The sequence below is a fragment of the Pseudorasbora parva genome, chromosome 20, assembly GCF_024679245.1.
Source record: "Pseudorasbora parva isolate DD20220531a chromosome 20, ASM2467924v1, whole genome shotgun sequence".
Classification (NCBI taxonomy): Eukaryota; Metazoa; Chordata; class Actinopteri; order Cypriniformes; family Gobionidae; genus Pseudorasbora; species Pseudorasbora parva.
The window spans coordinates 23,453,930-23,467,504 of record NC_090191.1 but is presented as its reverse complement, the minus strand read 5'-3'; the positions used below and the strand labels follow the sequence as shown (position 1 = coordinate 23,467,504).

Genomic DNA, 13,575 nt, shown 5'->3' with positions numbered 1-13,575 from the left:
ACTCTCATACATTTCAGTAAAATATGACACTGTTTTCCAGTTACTCATTTAAAAGTGGCGGTTTGCCAGTTACCGTACATGAAAATGGATTAAATATGAATCACATGAATTATATATTAAAGCATTACACTGCAGATTCATATTCTGAACATCTTTATAATGGGCCCTCTCTGAAATCTCTGCGCTGACTGACCAAATTCAAAATGACGCCAAATTAAGATTTTATAATTTTATTATCTTCTCATCAATGTATGTATTAAGAGAAAGTCAGCAAATCACCAGCTGTTATAAACATGTCTAGTTTTGATATGCCGAATGTTTTATTACACCTTTATTCTCCATCATTATGAATAACTCTTGCCCATTAAAGCTTTTGGCAGCTTGATTAAAAATCCCATTGAAGACATTAATCCAAGAGAGCAGGATATTTTAATCAAGGGATTTGAGCTCAAACAAACAACGTACGGAAATAAGTCCAGAAACAAATGTTCATCAAAACCCTTCATCATTTTGTCAATATAATGAGGCATATTCTATTAACCCAGTGATTCCTGGTTTCATGTTCAAACAAACCACATTCCCAATCTCATATTCTGATGTTCTGCTAAAGGCAGACTATAAAATAGACTCGCATGAAAGTGAGAAGTCATACAAATCAGAGAATATTTATTAAAGTATTATTTAAACTAAGATTGATGTGGGATTGTTGGGTTAATTTTTATTCTATTTGCAGATGAAAGTCTATCTTGTACGGCTTTGACATGAATTCTTTCTTATTGAGCAGCTAATGAAGGGTCACATTTCCCGGAATCACATCTGAGGTCTAATTATCTTTAGATATTTCTGTCATATAAAAACTGAAGCATGCTTTACTTAACGGGCTGCTGTAATAATTTATCCATCATATTTAACTTCAGAGAGAAAGTAGCAACTTTTTGAAATCAGTTTCCTAATTTCTCAACTATTAATATCTTCACTTAAGCGGTCTTGTAGAAGAGATCAGTGTGTGGCATGTCTTTAATTTCACTATTTCCTGATGCACATCACTTTAGAATAATATAAGCTTCACGTGTCGGTCTAAATACTATATATAGACCAAATCAATTCATGCAAATGAGCCCTTCATGTTAATGCACAACATATACATTATGGTGGATGTGAATACAGTAAAACTGACAGACAGAGAGAGAACAGCTGCTGATTTTAATGCGAGTCACGTAGTGGACACTATAAAACGAGTGCGATGAGAAGAGCTTCCATCTGGCCCATATGTGCTCTCATCGAGGTGTTTACGTCCAATGATACTTCATTTAGATTCTGCTTAATATCGTCTGCACATCATCCCCTGGAGTTTCTCACTGATCAACCGCTTTAAGGCCAGAGATCACAATGATGCCAGACGTTCAGGTCAGCAGCTTTTGCAGCAATGCATGATGGGTTTTTATAGCATGACGGATGTGAGAAAGAAGAGGAAAGCCAACAGTCCGGTAATGACAGGTGAATGGACCTATAGGTGGTTTTAAGGACTCTTGTCAAATCCATTCCCACATTTCCCAGAGCATTTGTGAGTTTTCAGTTCTGGTTTAGACTTTAGACTGTTGAAATGTGCAATATTATTCAAACTGTGGCAGAGAAATGCTTATAGTCAAAGTGTTTCCATCAAAACCCACTGAAACCCAATTGCTCCCTGAAATGACATTCCCTAAATGGTCTCTCTGCTTGGCTGATGCCCCATAACCAAGGTGTCCGGAGCAGAGAGGTATGAAATACTGGGACAGACAAGATAGGAAGGTCATTACGAGAATGAGAATGTGAGTGAATGAACAGAAGTATTAAACAAGGCTGCTATATTGACATTTATCTACTCAAATTAGACAAATAAACTATAATAATAATAAACTTTTAGTGTTAAAAGCAAAAAAACTGAGCTTTAGACTGACGTCAGCACTTACATATACAGCACAGTGTACACTATGACAAATCAGGTCTGAGTGATGGACACAATCATTTTTATTCTAGCTCATTTTTTTTTTTTTTAAGATTTAATCAGAACGACTGGTAATTTGTAATTTGTAAGACTGAACAGGGAACATTCTCAGAAATGGCAATTTTCTTATGTAATCTTAAATTATAAACAAATATTTTTCCAGAAACGTTAATAGAAATTGTGTTCAACATTATCTGGTCTTTAAAGTGCCCCTAAATTGTGCTATTTTAAAGTTTCCTAATTTAGTTTTGGAGGTCTCCTAAAACAGGTTTAAATGCATCAAAGGTCAAAATTTTTTTTAGTTTTCTCATAATATCACATCACTTCAGTGTTCAATGATTCTCAAACGACTTGATGGATGAATCACTCTCTCTAAATCCCTCCTTTCCGCAAGCTACTCTGCTCTGATTGATCAGATGGCTCAGTCCGTTGTAACTGGTCTGCCGCGTATACATATTTCAGAAACAAACGCCCATTACCATATAACTGAACTCCAGCTCCGGAGGCTTCCTAAAGTCCACCGCGAGTCCGAATCAATGACGAAACATTGGAGGAACTAGTTATTCAACTTGAGCCTTAATCAGGACGTTGCTAGGTTTGAGGTACATTATGAGGTGTTTCAACTGTAATTCCTCACTATCAGGCATTAATAAGTGTATGTCCATCAACAAACCTGTGTGTTTGTGTTTATCTAATTTATTGCAGTGCACCCCCCCCCCCCCCCCCCCCCCCCCCCCCCCACACACACACACACTTAGAACAATGTTACACACTGCATGACATTTTCAAAAATCCATAACAGGAGCACTTTAATAATGATGTTCTCAAAATGTTATCACAAAGCATTACCTATATATATCTGTATAATAAATCCCAAAGGTACATTCGTATATTGTGTGTGGAAATGTGCCGAGTTGCAAAAGTTTTGGAGTAAGGTGATTCATTACGTATCTCAATTTCCTACTTCCATTCCTTTAAGCCATGTAATATGTGTATTGTCTATTTTGTTTTTTATTTATCTGTATTTATCTATGGAATTTATGTGGACAATTGCTCTCTGCCTGTCAAAGGAACAAAACTGGTGGACTTGTGTGTAGTAAGCAAGATGTTCAATTGTCCTCTGCTGGAAGAATGCTAGCTGCCCTTCCCTTTGACTTTGGCTGAAAAAAAAATGATATCCAATGATATCCCCTTGAGAAGCTAACGTATGTAATAAAGTGCATCACAATTGCAGCATTACAGACCTCTAAAAGCCTAAAAATAGATTTGATTATGGAATGTAACTGATACACAGACTTTAAGCAGTTCAAAAATAAAGAAATGTGAGTTATTATAATGTATGCTGCATATGCTACATTAATTAAATAGATGGTCATATTCACCTAAAATATACTAATAGCCAGATCCTAATGAAGAAGGGCCTTCAGAAGAAATGCAGGATTGCATCATTCTTCAAAAGGAAGGTTTTTTTTTTTTTAGGGGGAAGAAGGTGGAAGCCCTGTTCACGACTCCAGAAATTCCTATAAAAGTTTAATAATGTTCAGGTATGACTGGAGAAGTATTTGAAGGTGTTTGACTTCCTCTTGGTGTTCACACAATCCTGGATTAATTTATCATGCTATAACACAGGAGTGTCATGAGATCATTTTCTGTTTGGACACACCTGGTCTGGTAAAATAGTTACATAATTCTTGGCTGTTACACAACCATTCAAAGCATCACTGAACCTGTTGACTCCTGTGAGACAGCTGAGCATTGTTAACTGAAGCCAAGCTTTGTCTTACTCCCGAACGTGAACCCATCTGGATGGAGGAAATGGATGTGGAAGAATCATTACACCATGACACTTTTTTAGCATTGCACTTAATTTATAGGAGTTGGTATTTTGTGTTTTAGTTTATGTGCCAGCCTTGAATTCAAGTGTGAAAAGCATTTGCAAAAATGTTCAATGGCAGCTTTGGCACAAAATCCAGCTCTGCGAAGCGTTGCAGTAAATCAGCAGTTTATGTTCAGACTGACACAGAGATGTGGCACTAATAATTTTAAAGTAATCTTTGCAAACTAGCGCAGGTGTCACGGTGGGCTGCTAACAGGAAGTGCACAATGAAGGAGAATTCAATACCAAGTGTTTTTAACCCCTTAAAGGACAACTCTGGCGAATTTGTAAGTTTATCTTGATCTTGTGAGTACAGTCTATAGAAAAAAAAGAGGAAAAAATTGGTTGGTGCTTGCAACACAGAGTTATTAGTTAATGCCCAGAGCCCCCCTCAGCTAAAACGGGAGCTTTGGGGGCATAACGTAAAGGGTGTCTTTGTGCCTCTTAACAGACACAAAAAGCAATTAAAATGTCTGTCCAACATGAATAGGTCCCTTACATGACAAGGAGATGCGTTTAGCCACTTAGCCATTGTTTAAATTCACCTAAATAGTGTTTTAGACGGCTATCTGCATGTATCTCGCACTAAAGTCCCGTGGGAACGCATTGGTAGCCGGAAAAAAGGCAAATAGTCCAGTTGGGAAGAGTGTTGTGTATGTAAAGCATGATTATTTTTTTACTGCACATCTTTCCTCAAGCCGTGTCTGCCCAAATGGAAGGATAAATAAAGTTTGCATTACCTACACAGTGGTTGCACCCGTCTTCGACCACGGAATGGCAACAGAACCGGCCCGCTGTGTTGTGTCTGTGTAAGTCAGTCATCCTTGTCAAAGCGTTTGCTGCAAATTTTCACATTCTGTTGCCACAATTGCCATTTCTTCTTCACTTGTGAGCCTGATCGGATCATCACTCTATGATGACCGGATCACGAACTAATCGTTCTTTTTAACCGGTTCTTTTTAGTGAACCAGGCGAACCAGTTCACCAAATCGGACTGAATCATGCGTGTGTAACTGAACGAGCAGTGTTTCTCGGATCAGCAGGACAGAATCGAAAACCGTTTATTTCGGACATGTTCAATACTGAGAACTAACGAGCCAATGAGCAGAGCCTCTTTACACACACAACACTCTTCCCAACTGGACTATTTGCCTTTTTTCCGGTTACAACGTCGTTCCCACGGGACTTCAGCACGAGACTACAGCAAGCCGGCTAAAACAGGTGATCTAAACAATGGCTAAGTGGCTAAACGCATCTCGTTGTCATGTAAGGGAATTGTTCTTGTTGGACAGACATTTTAATTGCATTTTGTGTCTGTTGAGAGGCACAAAGACACCCTTTACGTTTATGCCCCCATAACTGGTCTGTGCTCAAGGGCTGAGGGGTAGGCCTGGAGCCTGGAGTGGACTCAGGAGCTGGAGCCAACATTTGTGTGGTCTAAACAATGCCAGAGCCATAACTGAGCACTGGTTCCACCGTAATGGATTTCTCAGGAATTTCTCTCACTGGATTGGCTTTCTCTGGTCTTGGGAGTGTTGAACCATTAGCAGCAAACACAAATTTAACTAAATTAATAAAGCTCCCTTGAGGATCAAAGGTATAAATAAAAATAAATCGTGTTTCTTAATTTATCACTTAGCCCAGCACGATAAAAAGAAATCAAATCAGTGACGGAATTATGGGTCTTATAATCAAGTTCCAAAATGTCTGCAGTGAGGGCCTCAAAGAAACGATCATCTTGGGTAAGGAGGTTTAAATGGAAGTGAGGGTCAGCATAACAGGAGTCCTTGCTGACTCCATTTTATGAGGTCCCGTCTTATGTCACGGTTGGCTGCACTGTAAAAAAAAAAAAGTTGAGTTAACTTAAAAAAATAAAGCAACCAGCTGCAAAGCATTTTTGAGTTTACTCAACTTCAGTGGTTGAAGTTATGCCAAATCATTTTTGAAAGTTCACTAAACTTATTTGATTAAGTTAATTATACTTTACTCAGTAAGTCCATCTAACTACCAGTCCAACTCAAAGAAACAAGTTAGTCCAACTTCAGAGGTCTTGAAGTTCAGTAAACTCAAAAATGCTTTGCAGCTGGTTGCTTTATTTTTTTAAGTTAACTCAACTTTGTACTTTTTGTAAGTTGGTTCAACTTTGAAACCAAAAAGTTGGTTCAACTTTTTCAACTTACCAGTCCAACTCAAAGAAACAAGTTAGCACAACTTCAGAGGTCTTGGAGTTCAGTAAACTCAAAAATGCTTTGCAGCTGGTTGCTTTATTTTTTTAAGTTAACTCAATGTTGTACTTTTTGTAAGTTGGTTCAACTTTCTTCAAATATCTAACCCAGATACTTGTGTACCCACCACATTAAGAATCCAAATGCAGCCAGAACAAACCACACTGAAAATACAACACAATACAAAATACATTGCCATCATTACAGAAAAATTTTATTGACAATTCTGCAAAACAGCATTTTCTGTCTCCAATAGGTACATTAGAAGGTGATGAACTTCTACTCCACTCTTCAATATTTATAAACAAAAAAAGATTATGCACTAAATTAGAGTACAAATTGAAATAAATAAATAAATAAATGCTCAACCTTATGATTATCCATAAAGACTGCAGCAATTTTTTTAAGGACCAGACTCTTGCTGAGCACTGGGGGTCAAGAACATTAAACACTTTTGAAAAAAATATTTAGTAACAATTGCAGCAAAGGTATTGCACAGTACCTGGTCCAATCTGCTCTTAGTACTACAGAGAGGCACCTTATATTTGGGTTTGAGTGGATGGTGGCATCATTTTCAAAGATGGTTAAGATCCTCATCTTCTCCCTTTATCCTGGCTCTATGTCCTGCAATAGAAATAAGCATAAAATTAGGGATTTTCCAGTGGACCACAGTGTGTTCAGTGTGTTCCTAAACATGCTCATGTAACTTTATTTGAAAAGTAAAGGTGGCCCTGATTATAAAGGGTTAGTTCCTCACAAAAATGAAAATTAGACCCTGATTTAATCACCCTCAAGCCATCCTAGGTGTATATAACTTTCTTTGTGTCAGAGTTATATCAGAGTTATATATTAAAAAGCGCATTTTTACCTACCCATCCATCAGCTATTCTATCCATCATATAACTGCCCCACACACAAGCGCATGTTGACTTGCATACCGTTGGAAGCTAGATATTTTAGTCTATACAGTTTTAAGTATGGATATTTTTCTTACACAAACACGCTACTTCGCTTGAATGAATGAATGAATGATACACTTTTATGATGGATAGATGCACTTTTATGGACTTCAAAACAGAAACCACCATTCAATGCCATTATAAAGCTTTGAAGAGCCATGATATTTTTTATTTAACTCTGCGTATATGAAGAATGTCCTATACACCTGACTTCAGGGTGAACAAACCATGGGCTAATTTTCATTTTTAGTTGAACTAACCTTTTAAGCTTGTTCAAATTCAGCCATTGAACTAAAACTGATAAACATAATATATTTCCCAAGCCCAAACACTGCCACACCTGAACCTGTGCTGTTAGAAGCCATTTCAGCATTGATGTAATTACAATGCTGATTCAACAACAACTTGTTGAATTTGTGCTCTCAGATGAAATCAAACTGATCACTGAGAAAGATTCAAATATGATTTTTCAATTTAGTATTTTTTACCATGACTTTGTACCCTGCTTTCGTCTCTTTACTCTGCCTTTTGGCTGACAGAGAGCAAATTATAAGTTTTGTATACCTAAAAGGACCTGATAAACAGGTGAACAGGTGAAGTATTTCAGGCATGAGTGTATATGCTGATGATGACACACATCATCTTACCAGGCAAGTCTTCAGGATGTTTCCAAACTTTTCTCTTATAAACAAAGGTCCCTCTGAAAGTTGTGGCCTTTCTTTGAGCAAGTACAATGGAGTGACTGAAAGACAGAAAAAACAAATATGGAACAAGTTATATCCAAGTTATATCCTAAGAGAGGCATGGGACTTAGCTTGACAGAGAGATGACACCATTCAACCTTTAATCAAACATATTTCACATGCTAAACAATTACCTGATGTTCATGTTGGTCTAGTAAGAACTTCATCTCATCTCCATTCTCTGTACAACTAGATGTGTGTTCATCCAATGAAGGGAAAAGGTGCTCTCCTGTAATACTCAGCACAGACCCTGAAAAAAACAAAAACATTGTTATAACAGTAAAAATTAAGTGTACACTTCATTTAGATCTAAAAATAATAAACTCACCTGATCTTTCAAAAGGTCACATTTTTTGCACATCTGCCAGATTTTTGTCAGTGCATCACTGATGTTTGATGTTGTTGCTTTTTTTCTTTTTTTCTAAACAGGACAAATACAAAAACAAACGCAAAAGCAGTTACAGTGTGTTAATTTAACGCGTAGCATTACAGAAATGGAATAATACAATGTGAAAACAACCCAATGCATAGTCTTCACTGTATTAATTAAATAAAAATGTATTTATAAAGATACAAAAGAGCATTAAGTGATTTTGTCTTGTTGTTTGAGTAACAACAAGACAGCAGGTACATAGATTGCTGTCCCCTTAAGAGCTAAGGCACATATCTAATACATCCTACTAAAAAATCTTGGATTCACTAAATTATTTATGTTCACTTAAGACATAACCTACTGTGTTTACGGTAATGCTACCCACTGTGAGCTTTTTTGACAAAATAGACCTGATAAACAGGTGAAAAGGTGAAGTATTTCAGGCATGAGTGTATATGCTGATGATGACACACATCATCTTACCAGGCAAGTCTTCAGGATGTTTCTAAAATTCTCTCTCATAAACAAAAGTCCCTCTGAAAGTTGTGGCCTTTCTTTGAGCAAGTACAATAGAGTGTATGTGACTGAAAGACAGAAAAAACAAATATGGAACAAGTTATATCCAAGTTATATCCAAGTTATATCCAAAGAGAGGCATGGGACTTAGCTTGACAGAGAGATGACACCATTCAACCTTTAATCAAACATATATCACATGCTAAACAATTACCTGATGTTCAAGTTGTAAGAACTTCATCTCATCTCCATTCTCTGTACAACTAGATGTGTGTTCATCCAACGAAGGGAAAAGGTGCTCTCCTGTAATACTCAGCACAGACCCTGAAAAAAAAAAATTGTTAAAACAGTAAAAATTAAGTGTACACTTCATTTAGATCTAAAAATAATAAACTCACCTGATCTTTCAAAAGGTCACATTTTGTGCACATCTGCCAAATTTTTGTCAATGCATCACTGATGTTTGATGTTGGTGCTTTTTTTCTTCTTTTCTAAACAGGACAAATACAAAAACAAACGCAAAAGCAGTTACAGTGTGTTAATTTATCATGTAGCATTACAGAAATGGAATAATAAAAAGATATTACAACCCAATGCATAGTCTTCGCTGTATTAATTAAATATAAATGTATTTATAAAGACACAAAAGAGCATTAAGTGATGTTGTCTTGTTGTTTGAGTAACAATATATACACAAGACGGCAGGTAACAGTTACTTAGATTGCTTTCACTTTAAGAGCTAAAGCACATATCAAATACATCCTACTAAAACATCTTGGATTCACTAAATTATTTATGTTCAATTAAGACATAACCTACTGTGTTTAAGGTAATGCTACCCACTGTGAGCTTTTTGACAAAATTGGGTATATGTTTCACTATCAAATTGCAATAAACACAAAAGATTAGCACTTACATGCTGTCTTTAACATTTTTAACATCATGCACGTCCTTCTTATTCTTTTCTCGTTCAAGCATGTTTCCTCACACTTGTCTAAGTTGTCAATAACGTTGAAGCTGTAACTTTTGGCGCGCGTTAATCAAAACAATACGGTGTGCATGCGTCTTGCGGAAGAACATTGTAGTCGGAGCTACTTCTCTCTGTTTATGTCTATGAGGACGAGTCACGCCGAAAGTATTGTGCTACTCCGCATCGACGCCGACTGAGCTAAAATAGTCCCAAAATAAACATGTATTATAGGTGTAGCGTAATGATTCAAAATAAGACAAAAACACGGTTTAAAAAATGGATTCATAAAGTACTTGCTCATTGTATCTATTTCGTCAATTTTGAACATATAAAAAGTTTATTATAAAGTGAAGCTTTAAATAGACGTTACTGTGCTACGTGTACAACCTCTAGCAAAATAGGCCTACATTTTATATAGTCTCCATTAAAAATATAGTCCATCCAGCCATACTCTAGCTGTATATGTTGATATATACCTTCAAATGTTAACAGATTGCTAACAGGATCACCGAACATAACAGATAACAAACAAGATAACTAATCACCACATGCTTTAGTATGAGTTTAGTCTTTTAACATTTAACAAACAAGGTGTGCCATATATGTAGCTTAAATTATTCATAAAGCTTAAAGAAAACTTACCTCAACCAGATGAAATCCAGTCCCTTCCAAAGCGTGGTTGAAGGAGGAAACCCCGTGCAAGATACAGCGCTGACATTCTGCGCATGCACGATGACGGGAAGTTATGAATAAATTAAAACATTACGTTTTCTCAACTTACTTGTTTGTGTTCAGTGGACGACATATTAGTAAACTTGCAGTGAAATCGTCCTTATAAGTAAACTCAACATTGTGGTCAAAAATTTGTCCACTCAACTTAAAATCTGAAACTGAGTCAACAATTTGCAAGTTGGATTTTTTACAGTGTGCTAACAGGAAGTGCACTACGAAGAAGAACTCAATACCGATAGTCTTTAATCCAAAAAGCATAACAGAAACATGCAGGGAAACAGAAAAGTAACACTCATGAGACAGGACAACGAACTGAACAAAACAGGTAGCACTTATACCAGAACTAAACGAGGGAATTAATGAGTTGAATAATGAGGGACAGGTGAATTGGATGAGTAAATGTAACACATGGGAAAATTGGGTCAAAGGGAAACAAACTGAACAGAAACAGAAAACTGAACATTAAGAAAACAAAACTTAACCCTGACAGCAGGTAAGAATGTTTAAACGCGTTGTACAGAATGTATTATGATCAGAAGCTCGACAATCTGTCTTTGGCACTGTAATACTATTTCACAGCTCTCTTCTTATAATTGATTGAACATCTGGAGATTACATAGCCTAAAGTTTCATTAAAACAGCAAAATTGGATGGCACAAGCACTGGCGGCAATATAGACTATAAAAATGTGCATGTGATAACAGAGCTCAACACCATTAGAAATGATTTGTTCTGCACATGAAGTCAACTCAAACTGTGCTGATAATAACCATTAAAACAGTTGGAACAATTTGTTCTTTACAAGCTCATAATGAACCAGTCCATGCATGCCTCCATTTGGCCCGCTAATTCACTACTGACGGTAAGATCAATTGCATACTTTGCATTAACCCAATGTAAAACATTGTTATTTCAGCTACCCACAGAGAAGCTTTGAGACTAAAATACAAAATGATATAGTATTATGTGACACTGACCAGGCAGCGGTGGCTGGCACACAGTGATACAATTACTGTACGTTCTGACTTTTGACTTACCTAACACTGGGAAATCACTGGAAAGAGCAACTCAACCAACAGTAAGATGGCAAAACTACTGAACTTGCATTCTGATGTTTTATTTGATATAAAACAGATTAAACAAGAAATGTGATTGGGGTTGATAGGCCATTTAACAGGCGAAAAAATTGAGCAATCAAAGTGCCCACGTAACGCCGCTGACGGGCTAGTATGCCGGGCCGCTCTTCCCCTCGATGTCCGCGGCTGAAGAAGACGAGCCGCCGCATCGAAGCCGCTGCCCCTCGCGCCTCGGACTAGCGAGAAGCCTGTGCGACCACCGGACCCCACCCCTTTCCTGGACCCATTCTATCTACTCACTACCCTTCTGAGACTATTTAATGTTGCACCAAGGACACTGGATCCCCTGTAGTGTTTGTCAATTCCCCATTTGTTTATGGAAATAAATGCCTCTTCGAGGGCTGACGCCACACCTACTGTGTCTGTCATGTGCTCCTCCCGTCACTATATATATATATATATATATATATAGTGCCTTGCGAAAGTATTCGGCCCCCTTGAACTTTGCGACCTTTTGCCACATTTCAGGATTCAAACTGTAATTTTTTGTGAAGAATCAACAACAAGTGGGACACAATCATGAAGTGGAACGAAATGTATTGGATATTTCAAACTTTTTTAATAAATCAAAAACTGAAAAATTGGGCATGCAAAATTATTCGGCCCCCTTAAGTTAATACTTTGTAGCGCCACCTTTTGGCACTGAATTTTGGCACAAGAATAAATGCTCAAAATCATGTGTATGTGAAAAGCATTGAAGATTTTCAGACATCTGATTAGCACGAAAACCATCAAAACGGTATGTATGTCCAGTATAATCAACTGAGTCACATCTTTTTTTCCATTCAAATAATTCATTGAATAAAATGAACTACTGCTCGCTTGTGATCAACAACTCACCATGTTCCACTTTGGAAAGAGGAAATCAGTCCCGATGTACTCGAAGTAATGAGCGAATCCCTCCTTCAGCCAAACGTCTTCCCACCACACCGGTGTGACAAGATCCCCAAACCACTAGAAGAGAAGAAATGAACCATCAATCACCAACTGAGAAAAAGGGTGACTATTACAAAAATCAATTTCATGTTCACCGGAAAACTTTTGTTGTTTTGTACAAGATAAGTATTTGTGGGTAAACAGCAACCAAACTTTATTTGGGCAAAGCATCAGGAAACAATACACTCTCCAATTCATCCAATATCAGCAAAAGCATATTTCATATAGTGGCAAACACGTTTTATTAGAAAAGTCCAATACGGGAGAAAAATAACTTCCTTCAAAAGTAGAAGTACAAACAAACACTTCTAATAAACAGTTGCACTCTGGTTCAACAGAAAGGCTGTTCACAATCGGCTTCACAGAACATTGAGAACCCGGCAGAGCTTTTGAACTATGATTAATAACGGCCTAAACAATCAATAACATACAGTTACACAATTAAAAACACATTTTTCTGTTCCACAGCATTCAAACCTGGGCTCTTCGCCAAGGACACCGTAAATTAACAGAAGAGAGAAAAATGAGGATTCGATTATGAAACGTCCAATCTGGAAGGAATACATTTTTCAAACGGCCCCTGCCATTGTGCACAGACGACAGGGTGCAAAACAGGGCTATTGACTGGAAAAGATGCAACATTGCCGTTGTGAATGGGCTGGATATTTTCCACAGGCTCCGGGGCTCAAGCAGATGCGCTGCTGAACGCCGGATCTCATTGTTGCATCCCACAATCCTCTGTAGGAGTCAGACCATTTTCATCTGAACATGACATCATTATAGCAGCTCAAAGGCTCTCAAAGCGCCTGACGGGACGTTCATCTGTGACTCAGACACATGGACTGATAGAAGAGCCTCAGCGTGGAGAGAAACAGCTGTTATCCTGCTCTCACAGGAACTCTCTAGTCACACAAGTGGCATCCCAAAGATTTAGTGACTTGTTCTGCCCTCTTCTGATTTGTCAAATGTCCTGATGCTAATGACAATGAACCAGGGCAGTAAGTCACATCATGTAATTTTGTTGTGTGACAGAAGCTGCTAAGCAAATATGCTGGTAGAGTGAAACCTTGAGGAACAACACAGAAAGCGCATCAACACTATAAACAAACAAACTCTATTCAG

The 13,575-nt window shown here is 37.5% G+C and overlaps 1 protein-coding gene and 1 long non-coding RNA gene across 4 annotated transcripts in view; both read right to left on the bottom strand.

Annotated features, from left to right (window-relative positions):
* Positions 1–13,575, bottom strand: part of LOC137049459 (thyrotropin-releasing hormone-degrading ectoenzyme-like) — a 164,880-nt gene that overhangs the window by 74,938 nt on the left and 76,367 nt on the right. Inside the window, exon 5 of the mRNA XM_067427978.1 lies at positions 12,358–12,471. Within this exon, the coding sequence (XP_067284079.1) occupies positions 12,358–12,471 (114 nt within the window). The remainder of the gene's footprint in view (positions 1–12,357; positions 12,472–13,575) is intronic.
* On the bottom strand, positions 6,216–10,572 carry LOC137049174 (uncharacterized). 3 transcript variants are annotated; one of them, XR_010899565.1, is made up of 8 exons: positions 9,078–10,572; positions 8,894–9,003; positions 8,647–8,747; positions 8,119–8,211; positions 7,925–8,040; positions 7,695–7,789; positions 6,591–6,712; positions 6,216–6,252 (listed from the first exon to the last, which is right to left on the bottom strand). It is a non-coding gene; the product is annotated as an uncharacterized lncRNA (long non-coding RNA). The 3 variants fall into 3 exon arrangements; XR_010899564.1 differs by lacking the exon at positions 6,216–6,252 and having other exon boundaries at positions 6,261–6,712; positions 9,078–9,170; positions 10,292–10,572; XR_010899563.1 differs by lacking the exon at positions 6,216–6,252 and having other exon boundaries at positions 6,262–6,712.